The sequence below is a fragment of the Aotus nancymaae genome, unplaced genomic scaffold, assembly GCF_030222135.1.
Source record: "Aotus nancymaae isolate 86718 unplaced genomic scaffold, 86718_ANA_hifiasm-v0.15.2.pri h1tg000077l, whole genome shotgun sequence".
Classification (NCBI taxonomy): domain Eukaryota; kingdom Metazoa; phylum Chordata; class Mammalia; order Primates; family Aotidae; genus Aotus; species Aotus nancymaae.
In genome coordinates this window covers 5,436,638-5,460,708 of record NW_026988492.1, presented here as the reverse complement: position 1 = coordinate 5,460,708, position 24,071 = coordinate 5,436,638, and the positions used below count along the sequence as shown (strand labels likewise).

At 39.1% G+C, this 24,071-nt stretch overlaps 1 protein-coding gene and 1 non-coding gene across 13 annotated transcripts in view; both read right to left on the bottom strand.

The window, feature by feature from the left end:
• Positions 1-24,071, bottom strand: part of MTPAP (mitochondrial poly(A) polymerase) — a 119,185-nt gene that overhangs the window by 69,619 nt on the left and 25,495 nt on the right. For 6 of the 12 annotated variants that reach the window (XM_064368527.1, XM_064368530.1, XM_064368528.1 and 3 more), the window contains exons 7-8: positions 21,437-21,529; positions 21,282-21,355 (exon numbers count right to left, since the gene is read on the bottom strand). In XM_064368527.1, the coding sequence (XP_064224597.1) occupies positions 21,282-21,355; positions 21,437-21,529 (167 nt within the window). The other 6 variants (XM_021665182.2, XM_021665184.2, XM_064368533.1 and 3 more) reach the window with 5 other exon arrangements.
• Positions 6,513-6,614, bottom strand: LOC135271423 (U6 spliceosomal RNA). The gene has a single exon (XR_010339566.1). It is a non-coding gene; the product is annotated as a U6 spliceosomal RNA (small nuclear RNA).

Here is a 24,071-nt window from a genome sequence, read left to right as displayed (position 1 = left end):
GGCCCTGGGTTTCAAGCACAAAACTGGGTGACTCTTCAGGCAAACACCAAGCTAGTGGCAGAAGTTTTTTTTCCAGATCCCAGTGGTGCCTGGAACCCTGAGACAGAATCGTTCACTCCCCTGGAAAGGGGGCTGAAGCCAGGGAGCCAAGTGGTCACATTCAGTGGGTTCCAATCCCACAGAGCCCAGCAAGCTAAGAACCACTGGCTTGAAGATCTTGCTGCCAGCACAGCAATCTGAAGTCGACCTGGAGTGCTAGAGCTTGTTGCGGGCAGGGGCATCCACCATTACTGAGACTTGAGTAAGTGGTTTTCCCCTGACAGCGCTAAGGAGGCCTGGAAGTTCAGACTGCGTAAAACTCAACACAGTGCAGCAAAGTGGCTGTGGCCAGACTGCCTCTCTAGATTCCTCTTCACTGGGCAGGGCGTCTCCGAAAGAAAGGCAGCAGCCCCAGTCAGGGGCTTATAGATAAAACTCCCATCTCCCTGGGACAGAGCACTTAGGGGAAGGGGTGGCTGTGGGCGCAGCTTCAGCACACGTATATGTGTCTGCCTGCTGGCTCTGTTGTCTTGGTTCTATCTGGAGGGATTCTATTCCAATTGGTCTGGAGTTTAGCTTGGGAATCTGAATTTTAGGCACTTTGTGTGGGTCTAATGTACTGATGAGCAGTGAGTGCCCTTTGCCATTGGTCTTAGAGTCGGCATTCATTCCCCCAGTGACCTTGACCTAATCAGCACCTTTTCTCCCCACCTTCTCTGGTGAGGGCATATCACAGATTTGTAATAGAGTTAGAGTCTTTGTCATAGTCTGCATTCCATCCTGGGATCCTCTAGCTTTCTAAATAATTTTTAAAACTTGCATATATTAAGGTTAACTCTTTATGCTCTAACGTTCTCTGGGTTTTGACAAATGCATAGTGTAATAAATCCACCATTATAGAATAGTTTCACCATGCTAAAAAATTCCTTATGCTTCACCTATTTTACCCTCTCCCTATATTTTCGTGGGTTTTTTTCATTTTCAAGTGAGCAGATATTTTAGATAAATAATGACATATGCATAATTAAAACCCTCCGCCTCCCGGGTTCAGGCAATTCTCAGCCTCCTGAGTAGCTGGGATTATAGGCATGTGCCACCACGCCCAGCTAATTTTTGTATTTTTATTAATTTGTTTATGTTGAAGCATCCTTGCATCCCACTTGATCATGGTGGATGGTCCTTTAAACATGCTGTTGAATTTGGTCTGCTAGTATTTCAATGGGAATTTTTGAATCTGTATTCATTAGAGATATTCGCCTTTGATTTTCTCTTTTTTGTAATGCCTTTGTCTGGCTTTGGTATCAGGGTAATGCTGGCCTCATAAAGTTAGTTGGTAAGTATTCTCTCTTCAATCTTTTGTTAGAGTTTACGAAGGATTGGCATTATTCTTCGTTAAAAGGATGATGGAATTCACTAGTGAGCTCACCTGGTCCTGGGCGTTTCTTTGTTGGGAGGTTTTTGATTACTGATTAATATCCTTGTTTGTTATTGGTCTGTTAAGATTTTCTATTTCTTCATAATTTAGTCTTGTTAGTTTGCATGTATGTTTCTAGGAATTCATTCATTTCTCCTAGGTTATCCAATTTGTTGGTATATAATTATTTATACTAGTCTATTATCCTTTGTATTTCTGTGACATCTGTTGTAAGCTCTCCTCTTTCATTGCTAATTTTATTTGTTTGAGTCTATAATTAACATTTCCCTGAGTCTGGAAAGACAGAACAAACCTATATTATATGAAGCTGATGGATTGCAAGGGACCAATAAAAAATGCCTAGGGGTCAAGAGATAGAGACCATCCTGGTCAACATAATGAAATCCTGTCTCTACTAAAAATACAAAAATTAGCCTGGCATGGTGGGGCCCACCTGTAGTCCCAGCTACCTGGGAGGCTGAGGCAGGAGAATCGCTTGAACCTGGGAGGCGGAGGCTGCAATGAGCCAAGATGGCATCACTACACTCCAGCCTGGCGACAGAGTGAGACACCGCCACAAAAAAATAAGCCTAGGATCCACTAAGAACCAGTACCTCAGCATTTATGAAAGCTGCTTCGGATGGATAAAATCTGAATTGCATGCGCCTCATTTGCAACGCAGCTGAGGGACTTTGAAAGGCAACCCATTTTGGGTTATATATCTCAAGGGCCACATGACACCCTGGGCAAAGCTCTGAAGGACATCCTGATTCCAGGGGAGAGAGGAACAAAGTCCAGGCTGTCCCAGGTACTTCCTCCCTAACATAGGATGTTACATACCCTAGGAAGGACAGGACTGAGGCATGGGTTGTTTCAGGCAGTTTCCCCCTGCCTCAGGATAACACATTCCTACTGCATTCTATAGTTATTCTTGAGAACTGCAAGTGAGACAGGAAAAGAATTGGGGTGGTCCAAGATCACTCTCAAGAGGTCACTGTCCTGCAAAGTCCTCTCTTTTTCTTAGTCTAAGTTTTGCCAATCTTATTTCTATTTTTCAAAAGATAATTCTTAGTGTCACTGATCTTTCCAATTGTTTTCCTCATCTCAGTTTCTTTGTTGACTTTGGGCTTAGTTTGTTCTTTTTCCATTTCTCTTAGGTGTAAAGTTAGGCTATTTTGTGATATCTTTCTTTCTTTCCTTTTTCTTTTTTTTTTTTGAGACGGAGTCGAACTCTGTCATCCAGGCTGGAGTGCAGTGGCAAATCTCCACTCACTGCAACCTCAGCCTCCTGGGTTCAAGCGATTCTCCTGCCTCGGCCTCCTGAGTAGCTGGGATTACAGGCATGCACCACCATGCCCAGATAATTTTTGTATTTTTAGTAGACACGGGTTTTTGCCATGTTGGCCAGGCTAGTCTCAAACTTCTGACCTAAGTGATCCACTCACCTCCGCCTAAAGTGCTGGGATTACAGGCGTGCGTCACCACGCCCAGCCTCTTTTTTCTTAATGTAGGCATTTATAGGTATAGACTTTCCTCTTAGAACTGCTTTTGCTGTATCCCATAAAAACTTCATTCCATACTCCTTATCAAATATAAAAATCAACTTCAGATGAACTATAGACCTAAAGTAAAAGTAAAACCATAAAATATCTAGAAGAAAATAAATGAGAAAATCTGTTGCCTTGGGTTAGGCCAGGATAGGATCCCAAAATCATGACTTAGAAAAGAAAAAGATGGTAAGTTGGACTTCATCACAATTAATAACTTCTGCTCTTCAAAAAATACTGATAGACTGCAAAGATAAGCTACAAACTGGGAGAAAATACCTGCATATTAGCTATCAGATATAGGACTTGTATTCAGCATATATGAATAATACTCAAAATTCAATAAGGACTCTTTTTATTTCAATAGTTTTGTGGGTACAGGTGGGTTCTGGTTACATGGATAAGTTCTTCACTTGTGATAACTGAGATTTTAGTGCACCTGTCACCTGAGCAGTATACACTGTACCCAATATGTAGCCTTTATTTTTGCTCCCCCACAACCTTCTCCCCACCAAGTCCCCAAAGTCCAGTGTATCATTCTTATGGCTTTGTGTTCTCATAGCATAGCTCCCACTTGTGAGAACATGATATTTGGTTTTCCATTCCCGAGTTACTTCACTTAGACTAATGGCCTCCAAGTCCATCCAAGTTGCTGCAAAAGACATATTTCATTACTTTTATGCCTGGGTAGTATTCCATGGTATGTATATACATATATATATATATATCACATTATCTTTATCCACTTAGGTTAATTCCATATCTTTGCAATTACTAGTTGTGCTGTTGTAAACATGCATGTGCATGTGTCTTTTTCATATGATGACTTCTTTTCATTGGGTAGACACCCAGTAGTGGAATTGCTGGATCAAATGGTAGTTCTACTTTTAGTTCTTTAAGGAATTTTCATATTGTTTTCCATAGCAGTTGTACTAATTTACATTCCCACCAGCAGTGTAAAAGTGTTCTCTTTTCACTACATCCATGCCAACATCGATTGCTTTTTGACTTTTTAATTACGGCCATTCTTGCAGGAGTAAGGTGGTATCTCAGTGTGGTTTTCACTTGCAATAATTAGTGGTGTTGGGTGTTTTCTCATATGCTTATTGGCCATTTGTACACCTTCTTTTGGGAATTGTCTATTCATGTCCTTTTGCCCCTTTTTGATGGGATTATTTGTTTTTGTCTTGCTGATTTTAGTTTCTTGTAGATTCTGAATACTAGTCCTTTGTTGGGTGCATAGTTTGTGAATATTTTCTCCCACTATGTGGGTTGTCTGTTTTCTCTGCTGATTATTTATTTTGCTGTGCAGAAGATTTTTAGTTTAATTTAGTCCCATTTATTTATTTAGTTATATTTTTGTTGCATTTGCTTTGGGGTTTTAGTCATGAATTTTTTGTATAAGCCAATGACCAGAAAAGCTTTTCTGATGTTATCTTCTAGAATGTTTATGGTTTCAGGTCTTAGATTTAAGTCTTTGATCTATCTTGAGTTGACTTTTGTATAAGGTGAGAGATGGAGATCCAGTTTCCTTCTTCTGCATGTGGCTCACCAGTTTTCCCAGCACCATTTATTGAATAGGGTGTCCTTTCCCCAATTTATGTTTTTGTATGCTTTGTCGAAGATCAGTTGGCTGTACATTTTTGGGTTTATTTCTAGGTTCTCTGTCCTGTTCCATTGGTGTATGTGCCTCTTTTTATGCCAGTACCACGCCATTTTGGTAAACAGAGACTTGTAGTATAGTTTGAAATCAGGTGACATGATGCCTCCAGATTTGTTCTTTCTGCTTGGCACTGCTTTGGCTACATAGGATCCTTTTTTGCTTCCATATGAATTTTAGAGTTTTTTTTTTCTTCTAGTTTTGTGAAGAATGATGATGATATTTTTATGAGAATTGCATTGAATCTGCAGGTTGCTTTGGGCAGCACAGTCATTTTCACAATACTGATTCTTCCCACCCATGAGCATGGGATGTGTTTCTGTTTGTTTGTGAAATCTATGATTTCTTTCAGCACCGTTTTGTAGTTTTCCTCATAGAGATTTTTCGCCTCCTTGGTTAAGTATATTCCTAACTATTTTATGTTATTTTATTTATTTTGGCAGCTGTTGTAAAGGAGATTGAGTTCTTGATTTGAATCTCAACTTGATTGTTGTTGGTGTATGGCAATCCTACTGATTTTGAATCCTGAGACTGAATTCATTTATCAGATCTAGGAGCTTTGGATGAGTCTTTAGGGTTTTCTAGGTATACAATCATATCATTGGCAAACAGCAAGAGTTCGACTTCCTCTTTTCCACTTTTGATGCCCTTTATTTCTTTCTCTTGTCTTATTGCTCTGGCTAGGACTTCCAGTACTATATTGAATAGAACAGAATAGAAGTGGTAAAAATGGGCATCCTTGTCTTTTTCCAGTTCTCAGAGGGAATGCTTTCAACTTTTCCCCATTTCGTATGATGTTGGCTGTGGGTCTGTCATATATGCTTTTAATACTTTGAGAACTCATTTTTTAATGCAAAAGATTTGACCAAACACCACAATAAAAAAGATGTAAATATGGCCAGGAAGCATGTGAAAAGATGCTAAGCATCATTAGTTACTAGGAAAATGCAGATTAATGCTAAAATAAGACACCATTACATGCTCATTTGTAATAAAGTATCTGACTCCAATTTTGATTTTGGTAGCTTTGAAGCTCACCTCTCCATCTCCTGCCAAACAACTGCGAGAGCTGATAAGAAAACTGGTGTTCCCCTCTTTAATGCCAGTGGGAAGTAAACTGCACAACCCTGACCTATGTTTAAGAATCTTCTTCACCCACCTCTTAATCACCACTGAATCCCTAAGCCAGTCTCCTTCCCTTGCTCTCTCAAGCCATTTTCTTTGTTGCTGTTTTTGAGATGGGGTCTCACTCCGTCACTCAAGTTGGAGTGCAGTGGGACAGTCACAACTCACTGCAGCCTCAACCTCTCTGGCTCAAGTGATCCTCCTGCCTCAGCTTCTTGAGCAGCTGGGACCACAGGCACATGCCACCGAGCCTGGCTAATTTTTAAAAATTATTATCTGTAGGCCAGGCACAGTGGCTCATGCCTATAATCCCAATACTTTGGGAGGCTGAGGCAGGAGGATCATTTCAGCTCAGGAGTTCAAAACCAGCCTGGGTAACATAGCAAAACCCTGTCTCTATTAAAATTCAGAAAAATTAGCCAGGCATGGTGGTGTGTGCCTGTAGTCTCAGCTACTTGGGGGCTGAGGCAGAAGGATTGCTTGAGCCATGGAAATTGAGGCTGCAGTGAGCCCTGATCATGCCACTGCACTCCAGCCTGGGCGACAGAGAGAGACCCTGTCTCAAAAAAATAAAATTATTTGTGGAGACAAGGTCTCACTCTGTTTCCAAGGGTGGTCTTGAACTCCTGGGCTCAAGCAAGGTGCTTGCCTTAACCTCCCAAAGTGCTGGGATTATAGCCTTGAGCCATTGCACCTGGACTCTCAAGCCATTTTCTTTTTCTTTTTTTAAAATATGGAATGCTTCACGAATTTGCCTGTCATTTTGTTCAGGGCCTATACTAATCTTCTCTGTATCACTCCAATTTTAGTACATGTGCTGCTGAAGTGAGTTTTCAAACCATTTTCAAACCAGCTGGGAAGCCTTTCCTGATCTTCTCAGAGACTCATTATGTAACAAATCCTTTCACATCTTTTGGGGTGTGTGTATATGTGTGTGTGTGGCATTATTAATATCGGATTCTGAACCAAATTCTGGATGAGGGTCCATTCTTATAAAGCGTGACTATAACATCATTAAATGGCTAAAATTTAAAAGCCTATATTAAATGTTGGTGAAGATGAGGAGGAAGTGAAACTATTTATATACATATCATGAGAAAGCGAAGTTTAAAACGACTTTGGAAAACAATTTGACAATTTTTTGAAAAACCAAATATATATCTACTATGTGATGCATTACTTCCATTCTTAGGCATATGCCCAAGAAAAAGGAAGCATATGTTCATATAAAGACTTGTATACGATCAGTCACAGCAGCTTTATTTATAACACCCCCAAACTGGAAACAACCCAAATGATTCATAAAGTGGAACACTATTCAGCAATAAAAGATTGAACTATGCTATTATTGTACCAATACATTCCAGCCTAAGAGACAGAGCAAGACCCTGTCTCAAACAAACAAACAAAAACCCCAAAAAGACTGAACTATCAATATAGACAAAAACATGAATGAAACTCAAATTAATTATGCTGATTAAAAGAAGTCACACAGAATACATACTGTATCTTCCCCTTATAATATTTTTTAGAATATACAAATATCTATGGTTATAGAAAACAGGTAAGTGCTTGCTTAGGGCCTGGGTTGGGACTGAAGCACAGGCAGAAAGGAAAAAGAGGGAGGGATACAAAGATGCATCATGAAGGCTTTGGAGGTGACAAACATATTTAGTATCTTGATTTTGGTGATCGGTGTGTATGTCAGAACTTACACTATTGTACATTTTAGATATGCACAGTTTCCAATATGCCAATTATACTCAATTTGAAAAAAGGAAATAATTTCATGGCGAGTTATTGTTGATAGAAAAGAGCTTCATCCATGGTATCCATGGGGATGGTAAAAATAAATCAATAAGAAAAAAAAAAAAAAAAGAGCTTCAGGGACTGTTCCCTGGGCATTTCAGAGATCTCCTATCATACGGTATTCTCAATTTCCTTTTTTCTCTGAATTCCATCTACCTCTTTCTTGATTTGCTCTTTCATTTTGATGGAAGATACCCCTCAGTGACATAGTTAAGGGTACTTTATTATAAAAATATTTATTCCAGCATCAACTTATGACAATTTGGCTAGGTATAGAATTCCAGGTTAGAATTACTTCTCCATCAGAACTTTGAAGGCATTGACCATTACCTTGCTACTCCATGCTGACATTAACAAGATCAAACCTATTCTGATTCCTGATATGTTCCTCTTCATATGCCCTTTGGTTTCCTTGAATATAATCTTTCCTTCTCTCCCCATCCGACATCTCCTTGGAGACCTACGGAATCTTCTAATTGCACCCATCACAGTTCATGGTAATGTGCTTTAGTGTGAATTTATTTTTACACATTGTGCTGCTTACTCAGTGAATGCTGTCAACTTGACAGTGCATATCCTTCAATTCTGACAAATATTTTTGTTGATGATTTCCTCTATTATTCAGATTTTGGACCTACTGTTCTGCTCCTTTACTTTTTCTTTTTTGTTTTCTCTCTCCTGTTATCTTTAATTTGGGGGGGGGCAAAATTTCCTTAACTTTATCCACCAGCGCTTATATTGTGTTTTAAAATTCCATTATATTTCACTTTTCAAGAATCTTTTTGTTCTGAGTGTTTACTATGTATGATTCTGTTCTCTAATGGATGCATACATTCACTTGTCGCTCCACGTATATTAGGAAAAGTTTTCATCTTTGAGGGGCTCTTGCTCCTGTATAGTTTCTATCCTTCGAGTTTGTTTTGGTTTCTTCCATGTTAAAAGGCTCTTCTCAGATATCGAGTGTATTATTCTCTATTGCTGCATAAATTCTCAGAAACTTAGTGGCTTAAAATACCACAGATTAATTATTTTACAGTCCTGGATGCCAGAAATCCTAAATCAGAGTGTTGGAAGAGCTGTACTCCTATGGAGAATGTTTCTCTGATGTGCCTATAATCATTTTTTTAAAGTCTGTTTTGGAGTAACCATGATGGTTACATAATACTTGCTGGTCTCCAATTTCCACAGGGGTTATCAATGGTGAGACTATGCTTACATTCAGCTTTCAGTTTTTACAAGACTCAGACATACTTGAAGGAGCCCTTTTCTACCTTGGCAGCCTCCCCCTCAATTTTTTTGATGGTTCTTTTGTTGATCAGATGGTGGGCTTGCCTGAATCTACATGTCGAATGACGGTAATGTTGATATGATTCTTTGCTTATCCCATTTTGGCCTTAACCCATTTAAGCCAAAGGTTGCAAATTTTTGCGGGGTGGGGGGAAATCAGACTTTGGCAATGACCTTGAGTAGTAGGATATAAATAACTCCCACAAGTTTAGAGTTCCATTAATGGAACACTAGGCATAAATGGGTTAATCGAGTGGTGGTTTTCACAATACTTATATGTTGGTGGCAAACTTCTTATGAATAAAGCACTCAGTCTCCTTTTGGCTGGGACTGATACCCCTGACTTCTTGTTGGCTGTCAGCAGAAATTGCTCTCAACTTTTAGAAGCCACCCTCAGGTCCTAGCCATATGGCCCTCTTAAACATGGAAGTTTACTTCTTCAAAGCCAGCAGGAATTTCTCCAGCCTCCTAAGAAGGAGTCATATTATATAACATAATCACAGGAATAATTATACCATCACCTTTGCAATTTAATGCAACCCAATCAAGGGAATGAGTATTCCCTCAAATTCAGATTGCAATCACACTCATGGGGAGGAGATTTTCCAGGATGTGTGCTCCAGAGGATAGAAGTCTCAAGAGGTCATTACAGAATTATGCCTAAAACATCATGCATTGGTTTGAACCTTTCTTTTAGAAAAAGAAGTTTAAAGATTTAGAATGGAAGTTGAGCTCCTAAATTTTTCTTGCTGCCATTTTCTCAATACCTTTAAAAATCAGTAGCTAAGAACACAAGAGGATAGGGAAAGAAAGTAATGTTTATTGATTACCAAATATATACCAGGCATTATGCTAGGTCCTTTACATTACAGTTTATTCAATATCAGAAAAGAACTACATTTGAACCAAGGAGGTACTATAAGAAATATGTAACCAAATGGTAAGTATAGGTAAGAAAATTAGACATCATAGACTGGACAAAGAAAATGTGGCACATATACACCATGGAATACTACATAGCCATAAAAAATGATGAGTTTGTGTCCTTTGTAGGGACTTGGATGAATCTGGAAACCATCATCCTCAGCAAAATGACAGAAGAACAAGAAATCAAACACTGCATATTCTCACTCATAGGCGGGTATTGAACAATGAGAACACGTGGACACAGGGAGTGGAGCATCACACATTGGGGTAAGTTGCAGGGGGCTAGGGGAGGGACAGCGGGAGTTGAGGACGGTGGGCAGGGATAACATGGGGAGAAATGCCAGACACAGATGATGGGGGAATGGAGGCAGCAAACCACCTTGCCATATATGTACCTATGCAACAACCCTGCATGATCTACACATGTACCCCAGAACCTAAAGTACAATTAAAAAAAAAAGAAAAGAAAAGAAAATTAGACAGTAACAATCATTAGGTTGAAAAGCTAAATCTAGTATTTTGAAAATTTCCTAAAAGGATGATTGGGTATGATTTTGATGGGCCTGGAAAACAAATTCTCTACATTTCCCAGTGAAATTTAAACATTTTTTCTTTTTAAAGCAAATCCAGATTTTAGTTGCACAGAATTAAAAACAGACTGTATTATGTAACTAAATTTAATGTCCTAAAATATTTTCTCCTAAATCATGCGCACATATTTTATTAATCTATGAATAAAATCTATTCCAGGATGGTACTGTACATATTTAATCACAGTCAAATCTTTCTTCATCTAGAAGATCAAATATAGCTAATCTTGCTTAGAAAATGGGAACTAGGGCCGGGTGCAGTGGCTCACACCCATAACCCCAGCACTTTGGGAGGCCGAGGTGGGTGGATCACGAGGTCAAGAGATCGAGACCATCCTGGTCAACATGGTGAAACCCCGTCTCTACTAAAAATACAAAAAACTAGCTGGGCATGGTGGCGCGTGCCTGTAATCCCAGCTACTCCAGAGGCTGAGGCAGGAGAATTGCCTGAACCCAGGAGGCGGAGGTTGCGGTGAGCCGAGATCGCGCCATTGCACTCCAGCCTGGATAACAAGAGCGAAACTCCGTCTAAAAAAAAAAAAAAAATAGGAACTACAAAAAGCTTTAGAATTAAGAAATATTTTAAACCACATTTAGATTCAAATATTGTTTGATGCAACTTTCATCTGGAAGCATGAAGAAGCTGGAAATACTGTCGTTGTCTGGAGGATTCAAAATAAAAACATCAAATGATTTCAGTTCTTCATATAAGTTTATAAAATATTGAATTAAGGTCTCTGATAATACAGTTGTGCCAGAATGTATTTAGCAAATTAAAAATATGAGTTGAAAATTAACTCAAAATAATGACAGCAATTCTTGTTAATTCTGTTACTAAACAAATGTAGGCTACTGAAAGTAGCTGAAAAACTACAAAAATAAAATAGTCATAGAAATAACTGACTCATACAAACACCTAAATTATTTCACCTATGTAAAAAATACACTAAAATTTGTTTTTTCATGAATAAGATATCCTAAAAATAACATATGCTTAAAGTTCAAAAGAGATTTTTTTCTAAACTCATAAATCATAAAATTTTTAAGCAGCATTTTGGCCTAAAATGCTCTATTCTTGATCTCAACCCAGGTAAGTATTTTGGAAAACTGAAAGAAAATCTGTATTTCATAGTTGTTTGAGGTATCTCAATGTGGATGGGAAAAAGAGATATTTTTCTCATTCCTATTTGGGCATTTTGTGCACATATTCACACATGGCACAAATTTAAACTTTGAATTCGCATGTATGAAATCCTCTATGAGGAAATCACAGTCTAGATATAAAAGCTGGCAATTTCTGAAGCACAGCACAGAACATTTGCAGTGCCCAGCTTTAGTGGTGAACTAGGCATTCATGTCAGCCAGATTTTGTACTGTTATCCAAAGCCTAATTGAACAGGCATCAGCAAGTGACACATTTGAAGGCTACTTACAAGGAAGCAAACTAAATAAATAGTGTACATTTCTATAAGATTAAATATATATAAGGATCAGAAGCTGGAGTCAAAAAGAATGATGTCCAGTAATATCCATCAACTCTCTCACTTAATGAAAACCACCAGAAAAGCTTGGCAAAATAGGCCGGACGAGGTGGCTCATGCCTGTAATCCCAGCACTCTGGGAGGCCAAGGCAGGTGGATCACCTAAGGTCAGGAGTTCGAGACCAACCTGGCCAACGTGGCAAAACCCTGTCTCCACATTAGCTGGGTGTGGTGGCATGTGCTGACAGAGTGAAACTCCATCTCAAAAAAGGAAAGGAAAGGAAGGGAAAGGGAAATGGGAAAGGGAAAGGGAAAAGGGATAATGGAAAGGGAAAAGGGAAAAGGAAAGGGAAAAAGAGAGAGAGAGAAAGCAGCCTGGAAAAACAAAAACAGCTGCTTGAAAGCATCAGAATGCTAACAAGGCAGTGAAAAATTACAAAATCGTGGAGAAGTAGACTTCAACAGGTGAGCCTAGCATTTGGGGTTGCTTCCCCCGGCCACAGACATCTGCTGATGAGGTAGATCAGAGGGGAGTAGAGGTTTTAAAAGACTCACAGGGATAGGAGACAAAAAGGACTTCAGGGCCTGCCAAGGAAAAGGGCCCCTGGTCAGCACTTTGGACTGGGATCCTCCCTGCCACAGTGTGAGTAAAGATGAACGAGAATCTGGAATTGAGTCCAACTTCAAAATCTCAAAGCCTTTCTGGTTAGTGATCCAGGATCATAAATACCCCCACCCACTTCCCAGAAGCAAAAGTAAATCCTTTCTGAAGAGAAAACATCATCCTCCCTCGAAGTAATTCCTACTATTTCTCCCATCCAATGTCAACATACAATGCCACCACTGCCACCACCAGGTATACCAGGAGAGAAGTCAACATCATGAAAAACAAACAGATCACAGGGGACCCACATGATCAAGTTATCAGACCCAGGCTTTAAAATAACTATGTCAAACTGAAAAAATATACTGAAATTGAGACTTCAATAAATGGATTTTTAAAATTAGACGCAGATGAAAAAAATTGATAAACTGTTATATAGGTCAGAATTCTGGCCGAACATGGTGGCTCACACTTGTAATTCCAGCACTTTGGGAGGCCAAGGTGAGTGGATCACCTGAGGTCAAGAGTTAGAGACCAGCCTGACCAACATAATGAAATCCCATCTCTACTAAAAATACAAAAATTAACCAGGTGTGGTAGCGGGTGCCTGTAATCCCAGCTACTCAGGAGGCTGAGGCAGGAGAATTGCTTGAACCCTGGGTTGCAGTGAGGTAAGATCACACCACTGCACTCTAGCCTGGGTAACAGAGTAAGAACTTGTCTCAAAAACAAACAAACAGAAGTAAATTCTCGGAGTAAAGAGAGACACAAGAATAGAAAATACAGGAAAGTATCGAAGAGACACGGGGAATTAAGCAAAAAGGCCTAATAAATGTTAAGGGGAATCCCAGAGGAGTGAAGGCGAATGTAGCCAAAGCAATATTTGAAAATTGTTTTCTAAAACTAATAAAAAATATTTTCAAGTCATTAAGTAATGTTGAACAGCTCACATGTGAACAATGTTGAACAATCATATGTGCTGACATCATCAGCATAATCTATGTTGTAGGAACACCCTGAGACAATTCCATATCTACAACACATTGCAAGAGAAAAAAGAGATGAAGCAGAAACCTGGAGTCTAAGAGAGTTAAGAAACAGACCATCCAATCACAGTACGTGGACTGTAATTGGATACTGATTCAAACAAATGCACTAGGAAAAAACTATTGTGATATCCAAAAGACAATGGCGAGCCTGAACAGTAATCAAATATGATGATATTCTTAGAGAATTACTGTTTTTGTTTGTTCCTTTTTGGTCTGACAATGATTTTGTGATTATGTTAGAACGAAAGTTATCTTTTAGAAATTCTACATATTTACCGATGAAAGGGCAAAATGGAATTTGCTTAAAATAATACAGAAGTGGTAAGTTAATGGGTTATAAATTAAAGGCAATTGGTCATAAAATAACTGTTGAAAGAGGTTGATGGATGTGTGCCAAATTCATTACACTTTTCAATTTACTTTTGCCTGTGTTCAAAATTCTACATAGCAAAGTTTTATGTAATTATTAGTGAGCTTGCTTTCCTCGCTAATCAGCCAGTTTCCTTGCTAATAACCCACCTTTTACTGCCAGTTTTCAAGACAGTGTAGAACTAGAGAGAAATGTCAATATGCTTTAACTCTGTGAGAGGAAAAGCTTCAGAAATGTAACACTTCCATCGTACCTAACAAGTTTAACATGTTAAAGGATTTTAGTGACATGGAGCATGATGCAGACTTAATGTGTAATCTTTTCATTAGTTTGTCCCATTTTATTTGACAGCATCCATTACAGTAACTTTTCAATGTGCCATACTTCAAAATAAACCCAGGCAAAAATAATAACCTACAATTTTACTTTTCACTAATAATTAATTAAATTTATTTAGTTTTTTGAGACAAAGTCTCTCTCTGTTGCCCAGGCTGGAGTGCAGTGGAGTGATCTCGACCCCCAGGTTCAAACGATTCTCCTGCCTCAGCTTCCTGAGTAGCTGGGATTACATGTGCTTGCCACCATGCCCGGCTAATTTTTGTATTTTTAGAAGTGACAGGATTTCACCACGTTGGCCAGGCTGGTCTTAAACTTCTGACCTCAAGTAATCTGCCCACCTCGCCCTCCCAAAGTACTGGGATTACAGGCGTGAGCCACTGGGCCCGGCCTACTTTTCATTAGACTTGGCCTGTTCCAAATTAGGTATTTTCCGCATACCATGCACTCATCACAGTATAGTATCTAGAGTTTCAAGTTAGATCCTTTGATCCTTTTTTTTTTTTTTTTGAGGTGGAGTCTCAATGTGGCCCAGGCTGGAGTGCAGTGGCACAATCTTTGCTCACTACTACCTCTGCCTCCTGGGTTCAAGCAATTCTCCTGCCTCAGGCTCCCAAGTAGCTGGGATTATAGGTGCCTGCCACCACATCCAGCTAATTTTTGTATTTTTAGTAGAAACAGGGTTTTGCCACATTGGCCAGGCTGGTCTCGAACTCCTGACCTCAAGTGATCCACCTGCTTCAGCCTCCCAAAGTGCTGGGATTACAGGCGTGAGCCACTGCGTCTGGCCAAGTTAGACCTTTTTAGTATTCTCTTTAAAATATGTCTTAGCACCACATTCCAGAAGCTTAGAAACTTTGCTACATATTGTTGCAATATATTCATCTTAGAAACATGAATAATGCCTTTAATCTCGCTTTGATTCCACTGAGTACTGAAAGGAGTGGATACACACACATGCACAGATAACATAAAACACGAGCAACCACACTGAAAATATCAAGTGCATTTTTTAATCATTTGTGGTGATTTTATATATCCTGTATCATAGATACTACAGATTAAAGATTCTATCTACAGCAGACACTTTCTGGGAGTTGCTACATGGGAATTCCAGAGGAACGCTATAATGTTTATATTCTTTGAAATCTGTATCCACAAGTAATTCAGTTCATTGTGGAAAGCCAAATAAGCCTTTCAAGTATTTAAAATAAGTTTCCAACCTCATACCAAAATGAAAAGTGATTTCTGTTCATGTTTTCATTCCTTTCCAAGCATATACTGTAAAGAATTTATCATTAATAAGGCTTTACATACAATCATATGTAAGCCATGAGTTGTTACTTCCCGCTGATAGCTTTAACTACTGAAGATTTACTTTCTAATTAAACACTAAGCAGAAAGACTCTTCTGAAGCCTATGAAAGCCAGTTACCTCCTGGCCTTTTGTGAAAAATTTAATAGCCAATTTTTTTCTAAGTGAATGATAAAACCTATAGTACTGAAATTTGTTATTTTTTAAAGAAAGGAATCATGGTGGGGGATGGTGGCTCACACCTGTAATCCCAGCACTTTGGGAGGCTGAAGTAAGCAGATTGCTTGAGTCCTGGAGTTCGAGAGCAGCCTGAGCAACTTGGTGAAACCCTATCTCAACAAAAAAAATACAAAAATTAGCTGGGAGTGGTGGTACACACTTGTAGTCCCAGCTGCCCAAGAGGCTGAGGTGAAAGGATTGCTTGAGCCTGGGAGGTGGAGGTTGCAGCGAGGCTGAGATTGTGCCACTGCAGTCCAGCCCAGTCTAGGCAACAAAGCGAGACCCTGTCTCAAAAAAATAAAAAATAAAAAAGGGAACCATGATCTAAAACTACCAGGTATCAACAGATTAATCATCTGAAAGCATTGCTATTTTATTATCCCTTTGCATGAAAACCATCCATGGGCTGGGCACAATGGCTCACGCGTGTAATCCCAGCATTTTGGGAAGCTAAGGCAGGCAGATTACCTGAGGTCAGGAGTTAAAGCCAGCCTGGCCTACATGGCAAAACCCCATCTCTATTAGAAATATACAAATTAGCCGGGTGAGGTGGTGTGCGCCTATAAAGCTACATGGGAGGCTGAGGCCTGAGAATTGCTTGAACCTGGGAGATGGAGGTTGCAGTGAGTTGAGATGGCACCATGGCACTCCAGCCTGGGCAACAGAGCGTGACTCCATCTCAAAAAAACAAAATAAAAAAACCATCCATGATTTACCAGTGAAGATATACTCAACCTCCTTAACTTGCAACTGGCAGTTCTTCCCCATCTTGCTCAACCTTAACTTCTGAGTATCACATTAAAAACTACATCCTAGCCAATCTGGACCTCCAATTCTCCAAACACACGACAGCTACTCACCAACTGAATGTCAAACTCTGGAAAGTGGAGTTGCTACTTCAACGAGATGCATCTGGTTGGTTGCCCCTTCTGGCTTTGCTGCAGATATTCAGCGTTTGCTTATTTACACAGGCAAATAAAGCATTTCCCCACCATGGCACCATCAGGCTCTAAGGAGCTGAATATGGCTGTAGTTGGAAGGCCAAGGAAATTCTAGGAGCATGAAATGAGGTGGAACAATCTAATTCTGCTCTCATCTGACTACAGTGTAAGTCACCTGACTAGGGCTCTACACCTGACTAAAGCAAAAGAAAGAGGCCAGTAGGAAATGACAGCAGGAAGAAAGTCATTTCAACTTTCTTTCCCTTCTCCTTTATGGTAACTGAAGGCTTGGTGAATGAGATAATTACACACTGTTTTCCTATAATGTCTCAGCCTAATTGTTACTTCCTAGAAAGTCTCTGGCCAATTCTCTCATTTACTAAAGATGGGCAATAGCTCCAGAAATTATACTAGTGGGCTATAGCTGAAATCAACTTGATCTGGGTAGTCTCATATCAAAATTACTTTCACATATTTAATAAAACTCATTGTAGGTGAAAGTTACTGAATGAAAGCCTAGTAATAGTTATAAAAGAAAAAAAAAACTTGAAAAAAGTTTTCCTTATCATTGCACTTATTTTTAATTAAGAAATGGCAATGACAAATAATTGCTAGTGATCATTATCATGTAATAAAAATATTTTTAAAATCTGGGGTACAATAAAGTTATGAGAAAATATATTTGTCTATAGTCTTTATTTAGTTAAATAAACTTTAAAACTGTGTATTAAAAGGTCTTTGTGGCCAGGTGTGATGGCTCACACCTGTAATCTCAGCACTTTGGGAGGCCTAGGCAGGTGGATTACCTGAGGTCAGGAGTTCGTGACCAGCCTGGCCAACATGGCGAAACTCTGTCTCTACTAAAAATATAAAAATTAGCTGGGTGTGGTGGCACGGGCCTGTAGTCCCAGCTACTTGGGAGGCTGAGGCAGGAGAATCATCTGAACTGGGGAGGCAGAGGTTTCAATGAGCCAAGATCACTCCACTGCATTCCAGCCTGGGTGACAGTAAGACCCATCATCTCAGAAAATAAAAAGGTCATTATAGGTCAGGTGCAGTGGCTCACTCCTGTAATCCCAGCACTTTGGGAGGCCAAGGCGGGTGGATCACTTGAGGTCAGTAGTTCGAGACCAGCCTGGCCAACATGATGAAACTCCATCTCTACTAACACTAACATACAAAAATCAGCCAGGCATGGTGGCGGGCACCTGTAATCCCAGCTACTTGGGAGGCTGAGTCAGGAGAATGGCTTGAACCCAGGAGGTAGAGGTTGCAGAGAGCTGAGATTGTGACATTCATTGTACTCCAGCCTGGGGTGACAAGGGCAAAACTCTGTCTCAAAAAAAAAAGAAAAGAAAAAAGTTACTCCACAGAGAATGTAATGGAAATTACATTTCAATACACAGATGACCCTTGAACAACATGGGTTTGAACTGCACCAAGTCCATTTACTCACAGATTTTTTCCAACCAAACTTGGATTGAAAATACAGGATTCACAGGATGCAAAATCTGCTTATGCGCTAGGTAGAATTCTCCCATGCACGGGCTCCACAGGACTGACTGAGGGGGTTGAGTGTGTGCAGACTCGGGTGTACCATGAGATCATCCTGGAATCAATTCTCTGCAGATACTGAGAAACAAGTATGTCTATTTTCTATGCGAAGAGGGGAGTTCTCAAAAGAGATGTGAAGGAATACTGGGAATATCACATTGTAGTTAGAAACAGGGTTTTATTTTTGAAAACAGAAAAATCAAACAATATTTTAAAAATCCAATCTACTGATGTCATATTTGGCTTGGAGTACCTAAGAATGCAGTAACTGAAGTGTCTGTTCTAAAAACATAAACATTTTTTGATATCAGTACCAACCCATTTTAATGTATATGTAAATAAGAGAACTTTGCTTGAAAAATACAAATATACATATTCAAGAGCACTACCAAATTTTGACTAATGTATTCATTGCCAGCATATTATACATAATTAAAAGTCGTTTTAAATGTCTTCTAAACAGGGACTGATGTGGATATCAACAATGGTTTCATCCTAAAACTGGGTTTTAGTATTTGTTTAGTATAGTTTATCTATTTAGTTAAAGCACATTACAATAATCTTTTACCGTTCCTTGTGGCTAGTTTATTTTCATTTTTTTAGAGATGGAATCTTGCTACGTTGTCCACGATGGATTCAAAATCCTGGGCTCAAGAGATCCTCCTGCCTCAGCCTCCGGAGCAGCTGGGACTACAGGAATGCACTGTCACACTCCACAGCTGATGTTGTAATAAAGTGCCACTGAGTACCAGACTGAAAACATCCCAGAACTTTAGACCAGGTAAAGGGAGCCAATGAGAAGATCACGAAAAGTGACATCAGATGAAAGTTGAGATCTGTGAAAGTTTCAAACCAGTTTTTCCAAGTAGTCCACAGATGATTTGATAGGGTAAGACCAGTTCTTTACACAACATAGCAGCCATTATGTTTGAGTACTAATTTTTCTTTTCCCATTGGTATCTGTGAAATTTTCTGTTCTGTTATTTTTTATGGATTCTAACAAGACTTTGATCCTTTCATTTGCAGGCTTTCTGCTTTTCTTCTTGCCAACGGATTTTCTGTTTGCTCCAGATGGTAGCAGCAGGGCTACCAGGCCCCAAGGCTGACTGCCTGATATGGAAGGTCCATCTAGATCTTCCTGTTGTAAAATCCAGGTACTTTCTTGGGCCAAATCTACAAATTTTTGCAGCTGGCTTTGACTTACATTTTTGCTTATGTTGAGAGAAGTTTCAAATGGATTCTGAATGTACAGAGGAGAAGAATCAGGTTTGTTTTGCTCCCTTCCCTATAGATGATTACACAGAAGAAAAAGTGAGTAAGTATATGAAGGGCTTACGATTATGTCACTGCTCAGGTAAGAGGTATCCGGGCTAAGTCAACCAACAGAAGTATTTTTAAAATAATGTAATTTTACCTAACAAGGTGGAGCATGAAAGGGGAAAAAATGATTAAAAACGGCAGAAGGAAGATGAAGATGTGTTTATTTCTGAGACTTGCTAAAAACATACCTATTATGGTAGAAACAGAAACACACCAAATTAGAAACCTTACATTAAATATATTAATGTTTCCCAAGTATGAGATGAGGAAAAAAGAGAAGAAACAAAGGATTATTCATTATTTATTTAAAACAGTAGAAAGTTTCCATTATATTCCTATAGATCTAACAATACAACAGGGCCTTGCCACATAAGACAGTATCTCATAAAAAGACGCAAAAGACGCAAAAGACGCCTGTAGTCCAAGCATTTTGGGAGGCTGAGGCAGGTGGATCACTTGAGGTCAGGAGTCAAGACCACCCTGACCAACAAACTCTGTCTTTACTAAAAATACAAAAAAGCCAGGTGTGGTGGCGCATGCCTACAGTTCCAGCTACTTGGGAGGCTGAGGCAGGAGAATCACTTGAACCCGGGGGGCAGAGATTTCAGTGAGCCAACATCATGCCATTGCACTCCAGCCTGGGCAATAGAGTGAGAATGTCTCAAAAAAAAAAAAAGATACGCTAAAGCTATGAATCATGTGACCAACATAAGCCATTAGTCTATGTATCTTTTCCTCTTTCAAATGATACCATAATTATTAATTAGTATTACAAAGCCAACAGTCAGAATTCCCCAATGTGAGCAGCAACTGTTTATTCCCTAACTTATTTCATGGTTGGCACCTCTGAACTCTGGAGTACAAAAAGGGTGAAGAATTTTGTATGCTTGATGACCTTTTCCTTCTAGATTGCATTTGCAGCGCTTTCTGAATGCTTTCTCTCTCCTCTCTCCAATCTTTTATTTTGACAAAGAGTCCATGAGAAGGATACGAGGGAAGAATGAGAAAAGGAGAGGTGAAGAAATAAGGAGAAAGAATATCTGGGTTTGTGTTTTATGAAGCCAATCTGGTAAGTTTTGTAACCAAGTAGCCAAATGCTAAACAGAATAAACCCAAACAGAGGACTATCCCAAGTTATCTCCCACTTGTAAACAAAGTTTGTCTAGGCTTCTGCCTGACTGATTTTCTTTTTTAAAATAAAAAATATCTTTCATCTCAGCTGCTTAGAGAAATCCAAATCATAAGTTCATTTGCTCTAAAAAAAAAAAAAAAAAACCTAAATCCTGAGGGCTCAAATTGAGGGAATCACTGAAATCTATCTTTGGGACTTAAATTTATTCCATAGACATAAATCCAGTTTAAAAACAACTGTACGTAAATTATATTTCTCAGAAAACTTTCTGGAATGTATTCCACATTGCGAGGCAAACAGCATTAGCACTAAGTGAGGACAGAAGTCCCATGGCATAACGACAAAGGCAGATGCTGAAGAGCCGGCTTTTGCTCTTAGCATAACACGATGACTGATCTTAGTCAAGTCATGCAACTTCTCTGGACATCAACCTCCTGGTTACTACCCATTACCATGGAAAAGAAAGAAAATAACATTTATTAGAGTGTTTTGAAAACAGTTAATTAAATATTAGTACAGTGGAAGACCAGATTCTAATAACTAAATAATAAAACATTACTTACCTGTCGAATATTTATGGAATTTTTATTGAAAGCAAAATTGCCAAAATATTCAAAAAATTCCTTCAGTAGTAATTCTGTAAGAAAATAAAATAAGGACAATCAGAGGAAAGCCTATTTCAATCCAAAAAGGATCAAGTGAAAAGAAAAACACTTACCTAATGTTTCTGTGTTCTCTGAAGGTTTAATTCTATTCAAGTCACGAACAAATGTGCAGTTGTTGCCTTCTATTATACATTTATCTTCTGCATCTTAAACACAAATGAAAAATATTTCTTTTTTTCCCCCCCCGAGACAGAGTCTCACTCTGTTGTCCAGGCTGGAGTGCAGTGGCATGATCTCTGCTCACTGTAGCCTCCGCCTCCCAGGTTCCAGCAATTCTCCTGCCTCAGCCTCTCGGGTAGCTGGCATTACCGGTACATGTCACCACCATCTGACTCATTTTTGTATTTTTAATTGAAACAGGGTTTCACCATGTTGGCCAGACTGGTCTCAAACTCCTGACCTCAGGTGATCTGGCCAACTCATCTTTCCAAAGTGCTGGGACTACAGGTGAAAGCCACTACGTCTGGCCTATTTCACATATTTCAAAGATATTCCTTACCTCATAATAAAAACCTATAATTGAAATAAATTTAAGGCTGGGCACGGTAGCTCATACCTGTAATCCCAACACTTTGGGAGGCCGAGGCAGGTGGATCACTTGAGGTCAGAAGTTGGAGACCAGCCTGGCCAACATGGTGAAACCCATCTCTACTAAAAATACAAACATTAGCTGGGCATGGTAGCATATGCCTGTAATCCAAGCTACTGGGGAGGCTGAGGCATGAGAATTGCTTGAACCCAGGGGATGGAGGTTGCAATGAGCTGAGATCAGGCCACTGTACTCCAGACTGGACAACAGAGCGAGGAGTCTCAAAAAACAAAACAAACAAATTTAAATAAATTTCTACTCTATTCTTTATTTAAATCATAGATTTTATAAACGATTGAATAATTATGATTTAATAATGATTTACTCTATGATTTCTTGTCTGACTTGATGTTAATTTCACTATGGTATAACTAATCTCAAATCTTTTTATCTTCTTTTAATGGAGTTAAATTTTAAAAAAAGATTTGAGACTAGTTATGCCACAGTGAAATTAACATTTAATTTAGCATACTAGAATTATTGCCTATCAACAACCCAATGATTCCTAATCAATTTTTGAGGTATTAGTTTTCTAGTAATAGATGAAAATGTACAGAGTTCCCCCATCATCCACCAAACTAAATTTTGGCACTATCTCTAAGTCAATAATTAATTTACATCTCCAAATTCCATTCTTACCATTTTCATTCATGACACAAACTGAATGCTAACTGAAAAAGCTTCAGGTAATTTCTAAAATGTAGCACTCTAGAGTAACTGGAATTCGGTAATTCAGAAACACAGACTCAGTAACAGCACATTAGACTCAGGCATTCACCTTTCCTACTAGTATTTATATCTTTAGATGTATTCATTTTCCTAATTATTGATAAATACACAACCACCATGAAATCCATGGCCCATGCTATCTACGATAGATAATAAGCTGTTTTCAAGAGCAAATTCCTACTCTTCAGAAATCTCATCAATGGCTACTTCCTATCTAGAAGCATTTCGTAATTCCAAACTGGTTCTCCATCCTTTTTGCTCCACTCACCATGTGCACTTATCTGACTGCACTCTGACTGTCGGCACGCTGTCCACTCTGTGCCCAAGTCTGGAACTACAAAGGTCACTCTCCTATTCATTATTGCCCACCTCCCCACCACCTATCTGCCCCCAACAAGCATCTAGCATATAGCAGGCGTATAATCAATAATCTGAATGACTGCTGATATTTTTTTATTTTTATTTTTAAAAAATTTTTTGAGATGGAGTCTGGCTCTATCACCCAGGCTGGAGTGCAGCGGCACAATCTCAACTCACTGCAACCGCCTCCCAGGTTCAAGCAATTCTCCTGCCTCACTCTCCTGAGTGGCTGGGATTACAGGCGAGCACCACTATGTCCGGCTAATTTTTGTATTTTTAGTAGAGACGGGGTTTCACTATGTTGGCCAGGCTGGTCTTGAACTCCTGACCTCAAGTGATCTGCCTGCCTCGGCCTCCCAAAATGCTGGGATTACAGGCGTGAGCCACTGCACCCAGTCCTTATATTTGATTTTAAATGCCTATAATCACCAGAAAGATAAATAAGACTCCTGTACATTTCTGTCTCCCATTTTTGTGGTTTTTGTTATTTTTTTTGTCAAGACCTGGTTACTTATATAATTTCTCAAAAATTATTCTACATTCTAACATATTTTAAACAGCACATTTTATGTGTTCTATACAATTTATAGTATGCTGAAAGAGCTATATACAATGTGTGTGTGTGTGTGTGTGTGTGTGTGTGTGTGTGTGTGTGTGTGTATTTCTACTTAGATCCATTTTTTAGGAACCTGGGCACATGTTTTACTATGTCAAATGATTAACAGTTTATGTTTTTTTGTGACGCAGTGCCAGTCACATATATTAATGCTCTTTTAGCTGCTGTGTCTTTTTTCAGGAATGAATCTTCCATTAAAGCACTAAGCACAGAAGTAAATGTAACAAAAGCTGCAAAGCCAGAAAGCATGGAAAACACAAGAAAATAAAAGACATATGAGAGAAAGTAGTGGAGATTATAGAAAACACAAAGAAACACAACAATTCAAGAGGAACCAAATATGAAAGCTAACATCATGGTCCATCTTGCTCAGTACAAACAGCCCTCAACTTTA